Here is a 19024-nt window from a genome sequence, read left to right on the forward strand (position 1 = left end):
CCATGTCGTGTGATGAGTTACTGAAAAAGGCTTGCACATTATAAAGTTAATTGTAATAGTTTAAGATTGCAAAAAGATTAATTTTAATAAATGTGTCAGTGTGTCAAGGAAAATCACAAATTACTTTTTATTGGTGATTATGATGTCAAGCTTGAATGAGTACACATGATTTAATGGGTTCTTTTGTGTACTGTATTTGTGTAGGAGGGAACAAAGACGAAGATAAAGAAAAGAAAACAATATCATGACAAACGTGCCTCTGCTAACTACAGTAAGAGAGATGTCAGTGCTACACAATTAAATCAGAAAACCCAAATATGGCTGTGTAAAAACATGTTTATTGTACTATTAAAAATTATTTCTGTTTGTCATAAATTTCTCTTATACTTTGACTTTATTATTAGACACAAATGTTAGGTCTAAAGGAGCCTTCAGGTCCTCAATGCATACAAATTTCCAATATGACAGTGACAATATATGATTGTCAGCATATACTGTATTATTAGAGTGAACATGGTCCCTTATATTGTAGGAATAAGAAGCTATCCAAACCAAACATATTACATATTACATACATTACACTGGCGGCCAAAAGTTTTGAGTAATGTGCAGATTTTGCTGTTTCGGAATGAAATTGCTATTTTAATTCACCAATGTGGCATTCAACTGATCACAAAGTAATGTCAGGACATTACTGATGTAAAAAAACACCACCAACACTATTTGAAAAAGTAATTTTTTATAAAACCTAGACAGGACCCATTTCCAGCAGCCATCATTCCAACACCTTATCTTTGAGTAATCATAATAAATTGCTAATGTGGTACTAGAAAATCACTTGCCATTATAATCAAACACAGTTGAAATCTATTTGGTTTGTTAAATGAAGCTTAACATCGTCTTTGTGTTTATTTTTGAGTTGCCACAGTATGCAATAGACTGGCATGTCTCAATGTCTGGCAAGGTCAATATTAGGTAAAAAAAAAGGCAAAAAAAGAAACAGCTTTCTCTCATTGACTCATCAGTCAATCATTGTTTTGAGGAATTAAGGCTTTACAATGCTTGAAATGGCCAAAAAACTGAAGATTTCATACTAAAGGTGTACACTACAGTCTTCAAAGACAAAGGACAACTGCTCGAACAAGGACAGAAAGAGATGTGGAAGGCCAGATGTACAACTAAACAAGAGGATAAGTACATCAGAGTCTCTAGTTTGAGAAATAGACACCTCACATGTCCTCAGCTGACAGCTTCATTGAATTCTACCCACTCAACACTAGTTTCATGAACAACAGTAAAGAGAAGACTCAGGGGTGCAGGTCTTATGGGAAGAATTGCAAAGAAAAAGCCACTTTAGAAACAGAAATAAAAAATAAAAGTTTAGAGTGGGCAAAGAAACAGACATTGTACAACATTTAATTGGAAAAGAGTGTTATGGATCTTAAACCCATTGAGCATTTGTGGGATCAGTACACTGTAAGGTGCGTGAGAAGTGCCCGACAAGACATCTATGCCAGATCTATGGCAAGTGCTACAGGAAGTGTGGGGTGAAATGTCACCTGAGTATCTGGACAAACTGACAGCTAGAATGCCAAGGATCTGCAAAGCTGTCATAGCTGCACGTGGAGAATTTTTGGATGAGAAGATCTGAAAGTTTTTTGAAATTGTAATTTTTCACGTTATTAATGTCATGATGATACATTGTGATCAGTTGAATGCCACTTTGGTGAATGAAAGTACCAATTTCTGTACATTATTACAAACTATTATTTTTGGCTGCCTGTGCATGTCATCTAGTTTATGTGTTTTCCAAACATTTAAGTTTAAAGACCCTTTTCTCAGTAACATTAAGGGTGTTTTTCTATTCAATATTTTAATATTTCTTAATATGACACAATTAAACAATTCTTCATAAGTAACACTGACTGGGTCCCAATAACGTCTGTGGTATAATGGATCAAACAAACTGCAAACCTGATCTCATTAGTATTTGTAGGAATTTGTGCAGAAAGTGTTCCAGGAATTTGATTTCCGACCAGTCTGCAGAGGACTCATTTGCATGATGCTACAGGCCACTTTCACTGATCACAATATGATGCAATCAATTTTCCTCTCGAACAGTACGTAACGCACAAGCTGTACATACATAAATGCGTTTTTGCTTTAGATGCTGTCAATAGGTTTATATAGTAGAGTCTATTCAAATGTCCAAAAAGGTACATTTTGGAAAATGGGCTCAAACTTGCCCATACACCGCCAACAACATGTTTTGCATTTCGGTAAGCACAGACCAATTTCAGCTACAGAAATGTAACCTGTTGTTTCTGATTTCACTGTGAGATCAGTCTAAAGATGTTAGGCAGAATGACAGCCTCAGTAACAATTTTCTTTCACAGTATGGGGAAAAAAAAGAAACAATGAAAGTGAATAGTAACTGAGACTAACATTCAGTAAATGATGACAGCATGTTAATGTTTGGGTGAACTACCCCTTGAAGGGTATATTTCAAAATATAAAAATCGTAAAAACTATTCTGTGAGGTCTTCATTTAAAAACATCTCCAAAGATGGGATCGAAATGTTTATTTTAGCTACATATAAAGAGTGTTCACTAAAATAAACACTGATTAAAGTTCTCCAGATAAAGCAAATGTCACATCAATTAGAATTAGCTTCATTGAAATGATATATTTTAGTTTCAATTACTTCTGAGAAAGGCAGCATCGTCAAAATGGTTTAAATAAATCTTGGCCAGTTTTAAGACCTATGATATTACAAGTAAGGCAAAAGAGGGAAGCAGCATTTCAGCTGGAGTCGGCCCACTATCCAATCAAGGTCTTGTGTGGCTGAGTGTCTTCAGGCTGGAGGTACACTTTCTGCATATTATTTCACATTCTTAGTCAGTATAGTATCTCTGAAAAGAAAAACAAGATGTGATCATCAGGAAAGGATAATAACATTAAAATAACATAATAAATAACATAAAGGGTGAGTAAATGATGACACAATATTTGGATGAATTATTACTTTAAGGTATGAACCATATTACTTGGAGGAATTATTGTTTATTATGATGACTATTATTAACATTTAATTATTTATTTAACATTGGTGTCTTTAATCTTATTGCTGTTAAGATTAAAACCATATATTATCTATATGGTTATCCAACAACACATATTAACCATTGTAAAATTTCTGTAATGCACAGCCTCTCTTGGTATATTGCTTTATTTGAGCTTAGAAAAAATATTATAACTATATACAGGATCAGAAATGAGTCTTATATTATATTATATTATATTAAAAAATGTACAGTATAAAGACTTAAAAATATATATTTTTTTAACAATTTGTTTATAATATTAAATAGATAGTAATTCATATTATATGTAATGCACAGCCTCTCTTGGTTTATTAAGGCATAGGAAAAAAAGTTAGAATTATGTACAGGATCAGAAACAATACAAATAGTAATATTTTATATTATATTACATGACATTATATTATATGATATATTTATTAACACTTTTAAACTTTGTATAATTTTATAAAAAAAATTTTTTATTAAAATAAAAATATAGTAAATAATATTATATGTACACAGCCTCTCTTGGTTTATTGCTTTATTTGGGCATAGGAAACAATATTATGCAATAATATCATGTTCTATTCTATATTTATAAACACTTAAACTTTTAATACTTGTATAAACACTTTTAATGTTGTTAATGTTATTAATAAAAATAAATAAATACATACATTAAATAAATACAAACACTAAAAAATGTATGTGGCAACCCAAAACCTCTCTTGGGTTATTAGGGTAAAAGTAAAAAATATTATAATTATGTACAGGATCAGAAACAATACAAAAAGTATTATATTATATTATATTATATTATATTAATAAACACTTTTATACTTTGATATATTATTTTAAAGAACTAAATAATATCCGTAAAATGTATGACTCAAGCCTCTTTAACTAAAATTAAAATCTGCACTATAATGATGTGTCTGATGGTCTATTACCTGTAAAATCACTGCAAAAAAGACTGCCAGCAGAGCCAGCAGTGCCATGCGGCTCAGACTACCAAAGTCGACCTGTTTGAGTATGAAAAAGCGCGCCCAGCCCAGCTTATCTGCTGTATGTGGTGGGTAACGCATTTTATTTACTGCCTCCATCTTCAGCTGTTTGATAAGACAGCCGCGCAGGTGGCTCAACTGATCAAAGCTGAACTTGCCATGATAGCAGCCCATCCCACTGTTACCTGCAGAGGGAGCCAAAGAGCTGAGCTACTGTCCACAAATTACCTGGGATCAGCGTTATCATTAACAAAAACTAACCCGCCTTCAATAATCGTGAAAATGTCACTAGATAGTGATAAAACTAGACAGCCTTATGCAACAGTGCTAATCATATTTAAATGCTATCAGTTTACGCATTTACTTTTCATTTTTAAATACTAAAATTAAATAAACTGAAAACTAAACAAACTAAAAACACAAAATAAAATTATAAAACTAACAGTCATAAAGTGAAAACTCCTTAAAAATAAACTAGAAATAAACTTTGCCTAGGATATTTGCATGCACATATAGTATAATATAATGTTGCAGTGTCTTACATTGATACTTCTGATTTTTCAAAATAAATGTCATATTGAAAAAACTCACCAACTCCACCAAAGGGCAAAGAGCTGACTGAGAAGTGCATCAAGCAGTCATTGGCCACCACTCCACCACTAGAGGTCTCCGCAATCATTTGCTTAATCAGCTAGAATTACAGTGTAAAACCATACATTAAATATTAAATTATAAAGTAAAATTAGGCCTCACGTTATCACAAATCATCAGGGAACAATTCCTCGCCTTGTTATCTGAAGAGAAGATGTAGAGTGCAAGGGGTTTCTCTCTTTGGTTGATGAATTTGATAGCTTCATCTGCACTGCTCACAGTCAGGATGGGCAACAAAGGCCCAAAGATCTCGTCTTGCATTACCTTTGCATCCGGCTTCACATCCCTTAAAACTGTTGGAGCTATGAGGACAAGAACGGTAATTATTGTTAAATGTACACAGAGGGGGCTTCACTGACTAGCATGCAGTAAATGTAATACTTATACAGTAGCTAAAGCAATGCAGCTCTAGTGATTATACCAATGTAGCAATCGGACATGTCATTTTCTCCCCCCACAGCAATGGTGCAGCCCTCCAGCATTGCCATCACTCTCTTGAAGTGCCGCTGGTTGATGATGCGTCCATAATCCAGGCATTTTTGGGGGTTCTCAGTATAGAAATCCTGATGATCCAAAATGTATGTATATTAGCTCATAATGTATAATTTTACATTTATATTCATATGTTATAGAACTCAAAGTGGAAGTCAAAGTGTATTATTTTTTTTTATATATATATTTTTATTTCACACATTTTTCTCCCCAATTTGGAATGCCCAATTCCCAATGTGTTCTAAGTCCTCATAGTGGCATAGTGACTCTGGGACGTGGAGGTCGAATCTCAGTTGCCTCCACGTGGAAACAGTCAATCCGCACATCTTGTCACGTGGCTTTTTGTGTGCGTTACCGCAGAGACCTAGCGCGAGTGGAGGCTTCACACTATTATCCGCATCCAAGCACAACTCTCCACGTGCCCCACCAAGAGCGAACCACATTATAGCGACTACAAGGAGGATACCCCATATGACTTTACCCTTGTAAGGCTGAAATCAAGATGTCGTAAAAGTCAAAGGATCTTACACAGATGAGAATCACCACCTGAAGGTGCGTACATACTGCCAGTGACTTTGTCGCCAGTGGCTGGCGGTGAAGTCGCTAGTGGGTGTTCCCACTACTGGTTGCCTAGTAACATTTATAAATGACATTCACGGATGTCATTCCATTGCTGTTGACAGCGAATCTCTTTTCTTGCCACTAAAAACAAAGTTTTTAAAAACACTTTGGAGGGAAAAGACTAAATATAAATGGAATCAGTACATAAAATGCTATATATCAAAGATGAATGAGAAACAAGGCGTGCTGTTTGCCAGAGTGGCTGTTTATCTGCGGCGAAATGCAAATGCCGGTCTGTCTGGGTCCATAAAATCCCCGCGATCTCAGATACACCTTTCCACGCAGTATTTTTCTTAAAAATGTCCTTGTACGTGGGAAGAGACATATCATAGAGCACTGGAAAATTTCTAACAGCAAGAATTAGCCTTTCATCCATCTTTCCGTTACTGCAGGAGCTGAGAGAGAGAGCGAGAGAAGGATCACGTGAGCTCTCCCGTCGTCTCTCCTATTGGCTGTCGCTTCCGTTAGTCGCTCTTCATTTGAATAAAGTTGAACTTGTCTCAACTTTGTCGCGTCGCTGGACACGCCCACATCTAGTCGCCAACGGTCGCGACAGCTCGTGTCGCCGGAAGTCGCTGTGCTCTCATTGAAAATGAATGGTATGGAGTCGCTGTCGTGCACGATGTCGCTGGCAGTGTGTACGCACCTTGAGTCAACGCATCCTACTGAGCAAGGACCATCAAACACAAATCTCACATCTGACCTCTATCTCACCTCAGGCTAATTTAGGCCTATTCTCCTAAAACTCACTCATCTGTTCTCCCCCCCACCCCTTGTCTCCCCCACAAAGCACACACAAAAAATGTATATGTAAAAATGTAACAAAGCAAACCATCCAAAAAAATTATGTAACTAGGCATGTATGGTATAATTTAAAATGTCTCAGTGTGACTGGTATGTTGGTCCCTTTGCCATGTTGATAAAACTAATGGCAACAAAGTTATAAGGTCTTTGCCGAATGCTGTAGAATTCTGGAGGTCTGTCCCCATCCCTACCTGTATGTTAATGAGGTATGTCCCCAGGACTTCCAAGCCTAACCACTCCTAAAATTCCCTTTGTTTATGGGTTGGGTATTTAAGGAAATGTGATACATTGTTCATGGTTCTCTGTAGTCAGAAGATCCCACACATTAATGTGTGTACTTTTAATAATAGAAATCTGTAATTTGGATCTCCCACATGGTTTACATGGTTTAAATTGTTACCTTTTTAATTCATCCTGAAGGACAGTTTTTTTTAGTAGATTTCTTATTAATTACAAATGGTCAGAGTTGGCTTAAATAAGCTACTTCAGAAGAACCCCATTAGTTAAGTAAAAGGCTAAATGGCGAACCGAGAACCTATTATAGGACTTAGCCAAGTAGAATTAAAACAGGAATTACTAAGAGTAGGACAGAGAATCTGTAAAACAAACTTAATTGACTGGGGCTAAACGATGAGTCGATAATCTATGATAGAACTTAGCCAAATAAGACTAAACGGGTAAAACCGAGACCCTATAGGGACTTAGACTAAAACTTACTAATATCTGAAACTGATAAGTTTGTAGTTAAAGGACCTGCATCAGGCACAGGACCTAAATAACATTGAAATAACAAATACAGTCTAAAAGAGAGAATTACTAAAAAATATTAAGAATAAATTAACTTGTAAATTAAAAAGCATAGATACATTAATGCGATTTTTTCATATTTGGAGAAAACAATAAAAGATAAGATTAATAAAACATGGAACTCAAATTAAATAATTAAAGTATTATTTAATGCGCACGATAAGACAGAACAAGCAATAGCCCTTCAGCCACACTATTGGATTCCATCCTTGGGCCGATAGGTGGACCCCCTTACACCCTCCCTAGCAACCGGACTGATTTTGTTGCTTAGGATACCTGGCTGGGGTCACTCAGCACACCCTGAATTCAAACTCACGACTCCAGGGGTGGTAGTCAGCATCTGTACTCGCTAACCTACCCAGGCCCTCCCCAAGTGTATTATTTTTAAAAATGTATCCTATCCCAGTTTAATGTGCAGAGACAATTATAACAAAGTCATTAGTAGATTGATTACCCAGATAATGTAAAATCCATGTGACTCTGTGGTATTATCAAAACATTGCTATCAAAACACAGCAACATTGGCTCAACCAAGTGCGTGCGTTTGAGGCGAGACAACCTGCTGTAAATAATTAATGCTGTAATACTACATAGATCAGATTAGAGGATCTGGGAGAGCATCTATGTTCTAGTGGGATAATCAGTGAACATGTGTACCTTAATATTCTTCTTGATCTCTTCAATCACTCTGTCTTGAATGCTGGGATCACAGAGGATGTAATCTGGTGCAATGCAAGTCTGACCACAGTTACTGTACTTCCCCCATGTAATTCGTCTGTAGAAACGTGAAAGAGAAAAAGGTATTTTTCTAAATACATTGAAAATCAATTCACAGCTTCAGTGTTTATACCCAGATATTCTATTTTGATTAAAGGAGTTATTTTTGAAAGCACAAATAGGTGAAATAAGTCTTGACATGACGACATTAAACTGAGACCGAATGTCACAGAAATTTTCCTTTAGAATAAATATAAAAATGGTTATTATAGCAAATCATTCCAAAATTACACACACACACACACACACACACACACACACACACACACACACACACACGTTGGGTTTACATGTTTTATGGGGACTTTCCATAGACATAATGGTTTTTATACTGTACAAACTTTATATTCAATCCCCTAAACCTAACCCTACCCCTAAACCTAACCCTCACAGAAAACATTCTGCATTTTTACATATTCAAAAAACATAATTTAGTATGATTTATAAGATTTTTTCCTCATGGGGACCAACAAAATGTCCCCACAAAGTCAAAAATTTCGGGTTTTACTAGCCTTATGGGGACATTTGTTCCCCACATGATAAACAGTGATAACTGTATAAACAGTGATAAACGCACACACACACACACACACACACACACACACACACACACACACACACACACACACACACACACACACACACACACACACACTCACACACTGGTGGCCAAACCTTTGGAATAATGTACAGATTTTGCTCTTATGGAAAGAAATTGGTTATTTTATTCACCAAAGTGCATTCAACTGAGCACAGTGTATAATCAGGACATTAATAACATGAAAAATTACTATTACAATTTTTAAAAAAAATCAGAACTTCTTAAACTACTTTAAGTGTTCTCATCAAAAAATCCTCCACGTGCAGCTTTGACAGCTTTGCAGATCCTTGGCATTCCATCTGTCAGTTTGCCCAGGTACTAAGATGACATTTCACCCCACACTTCCTGTAGCACTTGCCATATATGTGGCTGTCTTGTCGGGCACTTCTCACGCACCTTACAGTCTAGCTGATCCCACAAAAGCTCAATGGGTTTAAGATCCATAACACTCTATTCCAATTATCTGTTGTCCAATGTCTGTGTGTCTTTGCCCACTCTAACCTTTTGAAAAGTGGCTTTTCCTTTGCAATTCTTCCCATAAGGCCTGCACCCCTGTGTGTTCTCTTTACTGTTCAAGTCAAGTGGTTTTTATTGTCGTTCAACCATATAAAGTTAGTACAATATACAGCAAAATGAGACAATGTTCCTCCAGGACCATGGTGCTACATAAATCAACATAGGATAAACACAGAACCACATGAGACTACAAAGACTAAATAACATTACTACATAAAGTGCATGTGCAAACGTGTGCAAAAAGTACGGAATAGTACAATAAATTACTAAAAGGAACAGGACAATAGGCACATTAAGAGACAGTGCGCTGCCAACCAGTACACATTTGTAATCTGTGTAGTGCAAAAAGATGACACTTTCTAAAATGCTAAATGTAAACATAACATACACTGAAATAGTGTTCTATAGACATAACATTTATTGAGGTAGCAGCCAGGTATAAAGTGACAATGAATTAAAGTGCAACTCTGGACATGTGCAAATGTTGGTTGGTGTACAGGTGTGTGTGTGTGTGTGTGTGTGTGTGTGTGTGTGTGTGTGTGTGTGTGTGTGTGTGTGTGTGTGTGTGTGTGTGTGTGTCAGTCCAGTCTCTGAGTATTGAGGGGTCTGATGGCTTGGGGGAAGAAGCTGTTACACAGTCTGGCCTTGAGGGCCCGAATGCTTCGGTACCTCTTGCCAGACGGGAGGAGGGTAAAGAGTTTGTGTGAGGGGTTTGTGGGGACATCCACAACGCTGGTTGTTTTGTGGATGCAGCGTTTTGTGTAAATGTCTTTGATGGATGGAAGAGAGACCCTGATGATCTTCTCAGCTGTCCTCACTATCCTCTGCAGGGTTTTGCGTTCCGAAACGGTGCAAGTCCCAAACCAGGCAGTGATGCAGCTGCTCAGGATGCTCTCAAAGAGAGTAGAGACGCTGCTGGGCTTTCTTGGTAATAGAGCTGGTGTTGAGGGACCAGGTGAGGTTCTCCGCCAGGTGAACACCAAGGAATTTGGTGCTCTTGACGATCTCCACAGAGGAGCTGTCGATGGTCAGTGGAGAGTGGTCACTCTGTGCTCTCCTAAAGTTAACAACCATCTCTTTTGTTTCGTCCACATTCAGAGACAGGTTGTTGGCTCTACACCAGTCCGTTATCCGCTGCACCTCCTCTCTGTATGCTGACTCGTCATTCTTGCTGATGAGACCCACCACGGTCGTGTCATTGGCGAACTTGATGATGTGATTCGAGCTGTGCATTGCTGCACAGTCGTCAGTCAGCAGAGTGAACAGCAGTGGACAAAGCACACAGCCCTGGGGGGCCCCAGTGCTCAGTGTGATGGTGGTGGAGATGCTGTTCCCGATCCGGACTGACTGAGGTCTCCCAGTCAGGAAGTCCAGGATCCAGTTGCAGATGGAGGTGTCCAGGCCCAGCAGGTTCAGCTTTCCAATCAGGTGCTGAGGAATGATTGTGTTGAATGCTGAGCTGAAGTCTATGAACAGCATTTGAAAGTCTGAGTCCTTTTTATCTAGGCGGGTGAGGGCCAGATGGAGGGTGGTGGCGATGGCATGAACGGTTGGGATAATACGTGAACTGCAGTGGGTCTAGTGAGGGGTGCAGCTGGGTCTTAATGTGCCTTATGATGAGCCTCTCAAAGCATTTGATGATGATGGGTGTGAGTGCGACGGAACGGTAGTGGTTGAGGCAGGACACTGAAGACTTCTTTGGCATGGGGACGTTGGTGATGGCCTTGAAGCACGTTGGAATGACGGCACTTCTCAGAGAGATGTTGAAGATGTCGGTAAGAACATCTGCCAGCTGGTCTGCACATCCTCTGAGCACTCATTCAAATTGTACATGAAACTGGTGTTGAGTGGGTAGAATTCAATGAAGCTGTCAGCTGAAGACATGTGAGGCATCTATTTCTCAAACTAGAGACTCTGTTGTACTTATCCTCTTGTTTAGTTGTACATCAGGCCTTCAACATCTCTTTCTGTTCTTGTTAGAGCCAGTTGTCCTTTGTCTTTGAAGACTGTAGAGTACACCTTTAGTATGAACATGAGTTTCTAGAGAAAGCTGTTTCTTTTTTGCCATTTCTGACCTAATATTGACCTTAAGACATACCAGTCTATTGTATACTGTGGCAACTCAAAAATAAACACAAAGATGATGTTAAGCTTCATTTAACAAACCAAATAGATTTCAACTGTGTGATATAATGGCAAGTGACTTTCTAGTACCACATTAGCAATTTAGCATGATTACTCAAGGATATGTTGTTGGAGTAATGGCTGCTGGAAATGGGTCCAGTCTAGGTTTGATCAAAAATGACTTTTTTCAAATAGTGATGGTGCTGTTTTTTATATCAGTAATGTTCTGACTGTACTTTGTGATTAGTTGATTGCCATTTTGGTGAATTAAAATGCCAATTAACTTCTGAAACAGCTAAATCTGCACATTGTTTAACATTTTTGGCCACCAGTGTATATATATATATATGATCAGCCACAACATTAAAACTACCTGCCAAACATTGTGTAGGTTCCCCTCGTGCCACCAAAAGTTACCTTACAATTTGTCAGTTCGAACTAGTCTAGCCATTCTCTGTTGACCTCTCTCATCAGCAAGGCGTTTCAATCCACAGAACTGCTGGTCACTGGATGTTTTTGGTTTTTGGCTCCATTCTGAATAAATTCTAAAGACTGTTGTGTGTGAAAATCCATGGAGATCAGCAGTTACAGAAATACTTAAACCAGCCCGTCTGGCACCATCAACGGTAACTCAGATAACAGCTCTGTACAATTGTGATGAGAAGAATATATTCTCAGAATGTTATTCTGAAATGCGGGTTGGCACTGTTTTGGTGGCACGAGAGGGACCTACACTATATTAAGCAGGTGGTTTTAATGTTGTGGCTGATCGGTGTATATAAACAGTTTGATTTTGTATCAGTAATTTCAGCACTTTTTTCAATGAACACTCTTAACCCAAATTTATTATAAAGACAGGAGGTTCACAATTTTTAATAAACTGACCGGCAGGCAACAGCGAGGTCACAGTTCTTGTCAATGTAGCATGGGCTCTTTCCCCCCAGCTCTAGCGTAACAGGGGTTAAATATTTAGCTGCTGCCTCCATGATGATTTTAGCCACTGTGCCATTTCCAGTGTAGAAGATGTGATCAAACCGTTGCTTGAGCAGCTGTTGGGTCTCTGTCACCCCACCGGTGACGACAGGGTACATCTCCTGTGATCATCACCATCAGCATGCACAGGTGTTAATTATTGTAATTAACTGCAGGCCTATATTGTTATTAAGAATTCCATTGTATATTGTACATTATTGTGTCAGTAAAATACTCTAAATTCATCCAAATCAAACATTAAAACAAGTATACAAATATTTATTTGACTTAATATGTATGACAAAGAAATCTTACCTGATCTAAGTATAAAGGTAAGAGATCCTCCATTACTTTGGCAGTGTGAGCACTGACTTCAGATGGCTTGACCACAGCTGCATTACCTGTTAAAAAATCACAGTAGTCATTTAAATATGACAATGACTTTATGAAGCCAAGTATCTTTTTATTTTTATATAAATCTCCCTGGTTAAAATTCCTTGTAAAACATAATCACATAATAATGGTGTAATTATGAGGTCAGACATACTGTATAAAACACAAACATACACTTAACACAACACTAAATATTTGAAGCAGAATTGTGTAATTTCTGCTCCACTAGCATCACCACATTGAATTGCAACAATAATCACTGTTTTCAAACTGATTCCAGAAATCTCCTTGTCTTTCATTAGTTGTACAAACAGATAGTTCTGCCTCACAACTCAATTGGTTGAGTATATGTTGCTGTGTTCGACTGGTCAGGATGCTCAAACAAACAGAGGAATGTTTTGATAGCGCCACAGAGAAACTTTTAGGTGAAATCAACCTACAAATGGTTTCATTTTACACAGGAATACGATAAATAATTTTTGCATCTTAAAAATTGCACCCTTTAAGTAACTGTTTACCCAAAAATGTAAAATAATTTACTCACCCTCATGCCATCCCAGATGTGTATGACATTCTTTATTCTGATGAACACAAACAAAGACTTTTAGAACAATATTTCAGCTCTATCATTCCATACAATACAATTGAATAGGTACCATAATTTTGATGTTCCAAAATCACATAAAGGCAGCATTAAAGTAATCTATATGACTCTAGTGGTTAAATCCATATCTTCAGAAGTGATATGATAGGTACGGGTAAGAAACAGATTTATATTTATGTCCCTTTTTATTAAATCTCCACCTTTGACCATCCCCGACCAGTAAGTGGTGATATGCAAGAAGAAAGCAAATCGCCAAAGAATAAAAGAAAAATGTGAAAGTGTATTTATAGTAAAAAAGGACTTATATTGACCTGTATTGTCTGTTTACACCTATGTTATCGCTTTAGAAGACATGGATTTAAGCACTGGATTAATATGGATTAATTTATGCTGCATTTATGTGCTTTTTGATGCTTCAAAGTTTTGTTCACCATTAATTTGCATTGTATGGACCTACAGAGCAGAACATTTCTTCAAAAAATTAATTGTTTGTGTTCTGCAGAAGAAAGAAAGCCATGCACATCTGGGATGATATGAGGGTGAGTAAATGATGAGAGAATTAAAATTTTTGGGTGAACTATCCCTTTCAGATTTAAAATGTTTCTCTGTTGGTAATGACTCAATTTCACTTTAGTTGCAAACATGAGAGCCACACTTGTCCTTGCACTTAGTAAAGGGTGACAACATTCACAAAGACAAAGATAACAGACAGAGGGATAAAAGCTTAAACTATATGTGTGCTGACAGTGAATTCAAATGAATTACATAATTTAGTACAATCTGTTTTTCCGTTTGCAAAAAGTGATTTGATACTAACCCAGCTAAAAAACAAACTTCTGTATATGGGTAGCATCTATTCACATATTGTTTTTCAAACACACCCTGAAAAGGAAATGTACACTCAGACAACAGAGGCTTACATGCAATGTTCCATTGAAACATATTTTTTACTGCAAAAATCATCTTTAATTGACAATATGCCAAAAAGGGCATTCATTTTGGGTTCTTCCGAAGCTATCAGTAATAATGGAACTGCTATTTGGGTATCCTAACAGATAAACAGTCAGATAAGCTTTATCCTAAGTAATTTATATACTTTTCTGAACTTTAGCAGAAACCTCCAGCTTTGGCACTGTTGACAGTGACTCAAGAATTGTACTTTGGTCTGTTAGCTCAGGACAGTATAAAAAAAACAAGACAAAGTACAGAATCAAATTTAAAAAACCTGCTGTAAAATGTAAATTCCATCAATATGATATTTGTTTCTATTTGCCAATCTATACAATGATCCAATAAAATAATCAAGATAAATGACTCATTTATAAAATTTTCCTAAGCATAATTTCACCCCAAAATTACAATTATATCATAATTTACTCATACTCATTTTGTTCCAAACCCATATGACATACTGCAAATGTTGGTCTCTTCCTCACACAAAGCGATAATATCACCTCATAACACTTGGAATATAGCATCCATGTAGAAAAATTCTTCAAAATGTTTTCTACAAAAGAAAGAAAGCCATATGTATTTGTAACGACAAGGGGTGAGTGAATAATGACAGAATATACATTTTTTGTGTCAACTATTACTGGTGTAGTATTTAGAGGCACACATTGTATCAGACAGGCCACTAAATACAAGCAATTTGTGTGTATGCAGAATGCATGTCATGTTCACAAAGATGCATTTGGCAAGTTGATTTGATGTACATAACCTTTTCAAGCAAACCTCAACGCACTCCAATGACCCCACACAGATCAACCATCTTCAATAAACCCCACTTACCTGCTGCTATAGCTCCTATAAGGGGCTGGATGGTGACAGCCCAGGGGTAGTTCCAGGCCCCAATGACCAGCACTACTCCCAAAGGTTCAGGCTGGATGTAGACCTGATCTGAGATGGTCAGAAGGTTCTTGGCCACTGGCCGAGGAGCTGCCCACTCTTTCAGCTTGCTGACAGCCAGGTTAATCTCACTCTCCAGACCAATGGTCTCATACAAAGGAGTTCCAAACTCACTCTGTTACCACACATATAAAACACTGATCATTTTGAATAAGGGAAATTCAGACATGTAACACATGTCCATTCAGTTCAGCATATACTGTAGCACAACACCTAATCAAATAGGGATTAAAACAAGACATAAGTGGACGTGTCACCAACCTTACTGAGATCCTTTTTGAGACTTTCAGCGATTGCCTTCTGTCTTTCTTTGACAAAACGCAGCAGGTTCTTCAGCTGGGTAATTCTGTACTCAAGTGATTTGGTCCGACCTGTGAGGAAGGCCTTCCTGGCATGCTCTACTGCTTTTTGCTCACGAGACATACTGTGAAAGAGGAAGTCATTAAGTTCACTCGGGTTACACTTTTGTCACATTTACGTACATTTTACCCATACATTATGAATGAGAGTCAAGTAGGGAGATTTATAGTGGATTGATATCTAAGCCCTTAGAGGGTGAATATTGAAACTAAAATGAAAATTCTCTCGTCGTTTACTCACCCTCATATCATCACAGATGTTTTTACTTTTTTCTTCTGCAGAACACAAATTAAGATTTTTAAGCTCTGTTAGTCCTCACTATGCTAGTGAATGGGTGCCAGAACTTTGAAGCTCAGAAAAGCACATAAAGGCAGTATAAAATAATCCATACGACTCCAGTGGTTAAATTCATGTCTTCAGAAGCAATATGATAGGTGTGGATGAAAAACAGATCAATATTTAAGTCCTTTTTTACTATGAATGTCCACTTTCACTTTCAATTCCATATTCTTCTTCTTTTGTTTTTGATCCATTTGCATTCTTCATGCATACTGCCACCTACTGGCAGGGAGGAGAATTTATAGTAAAAAAAGGACTTAAATATTGAACTTTTTCTCACCCACACCAGTCACATCACGTCTCAAGACATGAATTCAAACACTGGAGTCATATTTATTACTTTTATGCTGCCTTTGTGTGCTTTTCTGAACTTCAAAGGTTTGGTCACCATTCACTTGCATTGAATGGACCAACAGATCCGAGATATTCATCTAAAAATCTTCATTTGTGTCATAATCTGGGATGGCATGAGGGTAAGAAAATGAGCGAATTTTCATTTTTGGGTGAACTATTCTTTTAAAGAGAATTTAAATGCAAAAAAAATATTTACTATTGAGTATTATACTGTATATAAAATTAGCATTATTTTTGTAGTGCTATAAGGGTACAAAAGTATAATAATTTGCAAGATTTCTGATTAATTTTAAATGAACCAATCTTTCCAAAACGGCTATATATATATATATATATATATATATATATATATATATATATATATATATATATATATATATATATATATATATATGTATGCTATGAAAGTTATGCATAAAATAGCGGACAATGAGACTGTCATACGTGTGCAAGAACGAATTAAATCATATAAGCATATTTATAACGCCGTCCACATGGCTTATGAGTCTTAAATATATCTACCAAATAAAATGTAATAATTGCCTTAAGCAATAGTAATTAAACGTTTATTACGTTCACAGACTGGAAGCGAAAAAATTGGGTGAAAGGGGAACAATTTCGAGTAGATTTCTGTACTGTCAGCCGCTGTCCCAGTCGTGTACTAATACTAAGGAAACGATAAATACGCAGTCGAGAATTACAACAAAAAGCCTTACAAGTCAATACGTTACCTGGGTTATTTCACACCCCGTACACTTCTGTCAATGTAAATGAATATATTCTATGATCTTCGACTGCAGCCTTGATCTCAGATAGTTTAGTCAAACTAATAGATTTGATCCAGCCATGATAAACATTAAAAACACTGTTCCGTTAACAGTAGAGCACGCAAGCGTAAGGGCGGAGTCTCGTGAATGGAGGCGTGGCCACAATACTGCATTTAGCCTGAGGCTGTGTATTCATCACAATACCATATTGTTTAATTGGAAACACTAATAAGGTTCTGTTTGTTAACAGCATTGGTTAATATGATCTAACAATTAGCAATACTTATGCAGCATTTATTAATCTTGGTTAATGTTAATTTAATACGTTTAAAAACTCAAAACTTGTATTTGTTAACATACACTGTGAACTAAAAAAGAACAACTGTATTTCAATTAACTAACTTTAAAATATATATATATATATATATATATATATATATATATATATATATATATATATATATATATATATATATATATATATATATATATAGCTAAAGGCTCCATTGATTTTATTTTCTCCCAAAACACTAAATAGCAACAAAAACTACCACAGCACTCTCCTAAACACAAGATATCTTTGTGTGTGATGTCTAAAGGTTGATTTTGAGGCAATTTGATCTAATATTTAATATTTTCTTTTAAAGTTACAAAGTTATGTAGCTAATGAAAATCCCTGAATTGAAATGAAATTTGTTTAAGGTCATTAAACAACCATTTTACAATAACTGTCCAATAAGTGAACAGATAGTATTTGGAGTAAAAAGCCCTGTGTTGCAGGGGCTAAAGGCCCCTGCAAATTTTCTATTTGTTATGAAAATTTTTAAAAGTGGGTTCACATTTTTTAAATTAACATGAAATGGTTGACTTTTTCTGAAGTAGTTATTTTGAGTAAGCATCATCTTAATTTGTTACTCAAAAAAGCATCTTGTTGTCTCAAAATTATTTGCATTAGTTGACAAATTGTGCCCTTTAACTATTGCCCCAATTTCTACACAATATCACTTTATACCTCCTACGGGCCTTTTACCCCAAGTGAGGGCATAAAAGGCTCCCTCACCACATTTAAAAAAATAAACAAACAAACAAAAAATGTATTTTAATTGAAATAACCTTCCATTATAATTTATTTTCACACAAATGATGTTGCTCTATCAATATTCAATAATAATTATCCATATATATATATATTATTATTTTTTTTTTTTTACCTTAATACATTTTGTGACCAGAAAAAAAGCTAAGGGTGCCTTTAGTCTCGTTGTACCCTACTTGCATTAAAAAATAAGTGAATTAATAAAATATACTATGGTAGGATAGGCCTACTAAAGAGTAAAGAAAGAGAATATTACAAGAAATAGTAAGTGTGATATTATAAAGAAAACATGTTGTTTGCTAAATTAAATAATTTCTATTGTCATTACACACACACACACACACACACACAAGTATATCACACATTCACTCACTCATATTCACTCATACACAGACACCAACAAAAATAACTTTTGGTCATCATTCCTTACTGTTATTTGGCCGTATGGAATTCACTTGAAGCATAAGCTTACAGTCCATGCTTAGAATTGAATTGAACTACTGTCAACCTTTTAGTATCAACTTAAGGATGCAAAGATCACACTAGTTTTTATGATTTTATTTATAATAATATTATAAATAATTGAATCAGTTGAAGAAACTGGAGTGTTGAGTATTTGAAACACGGTTGGACACAGTGTTCCACAGTGGACTTAGTGGGGAATGGATTTTCGAGCATCAAAAATATTTTTTGAATTTACTCGATTTAATCATGTACATCAGTTTCACACGAATCTATTAATTTACATCA

The 19024-nt window shown here is 36.3% G+C and overlaps 1 protein-coding gene across 1 annotated transcript; it reads right to left on the reverse strand.

The window, feature by feature from the left end:
- Positions 1–292: 292 nt before the first annotated feature.
- LOC127625364 (aldehyde dehydrogenase family 3 member A2-like) lies at positions 293–17293 on the reverse strand. Its single transcript, XM_052100623.1, has 11 exons — positions 17143–17293; positions 15620–15782; positions 15242–15473; positions 12769–12854; positions 12367–12575; positions 8121–8238; positions 5161–5302; positions 4875–5041; positions 4680–4779; positions 4035–4273; positions 293–2913 (listed from the first exon to the last, which is right to left on the reverse strand). Exons 2-11 carry the CDS (start codon positions 15779–15781, stop codon positions 2896–2898), a joined length of 1473 nt encoding a protein of 490 aa, XP_051956583.1. The 5' UTR covers position 15782; positions 17143–17293; the 3' UTR covers positions 293–2895.
- Positions 17294–19024: the final 1731 nt, after the last annotated feature.

Source organism: Xyrauchen texanus, chromosome 31 (assembly GCF_025860055.1).
Source record: "Xyrauchen texanus isolate HMW12.3.18 chromosome 31, RBS_HiC_50CHRs, whole genome shotgun sequence".
NCBI classification, from domain to species: Eukaryota; Metazoa; Chordata; class Actinopteri; order Cypriniformes; family Catostomidae; genus Xyrauchen; species Xyrauchen texanus.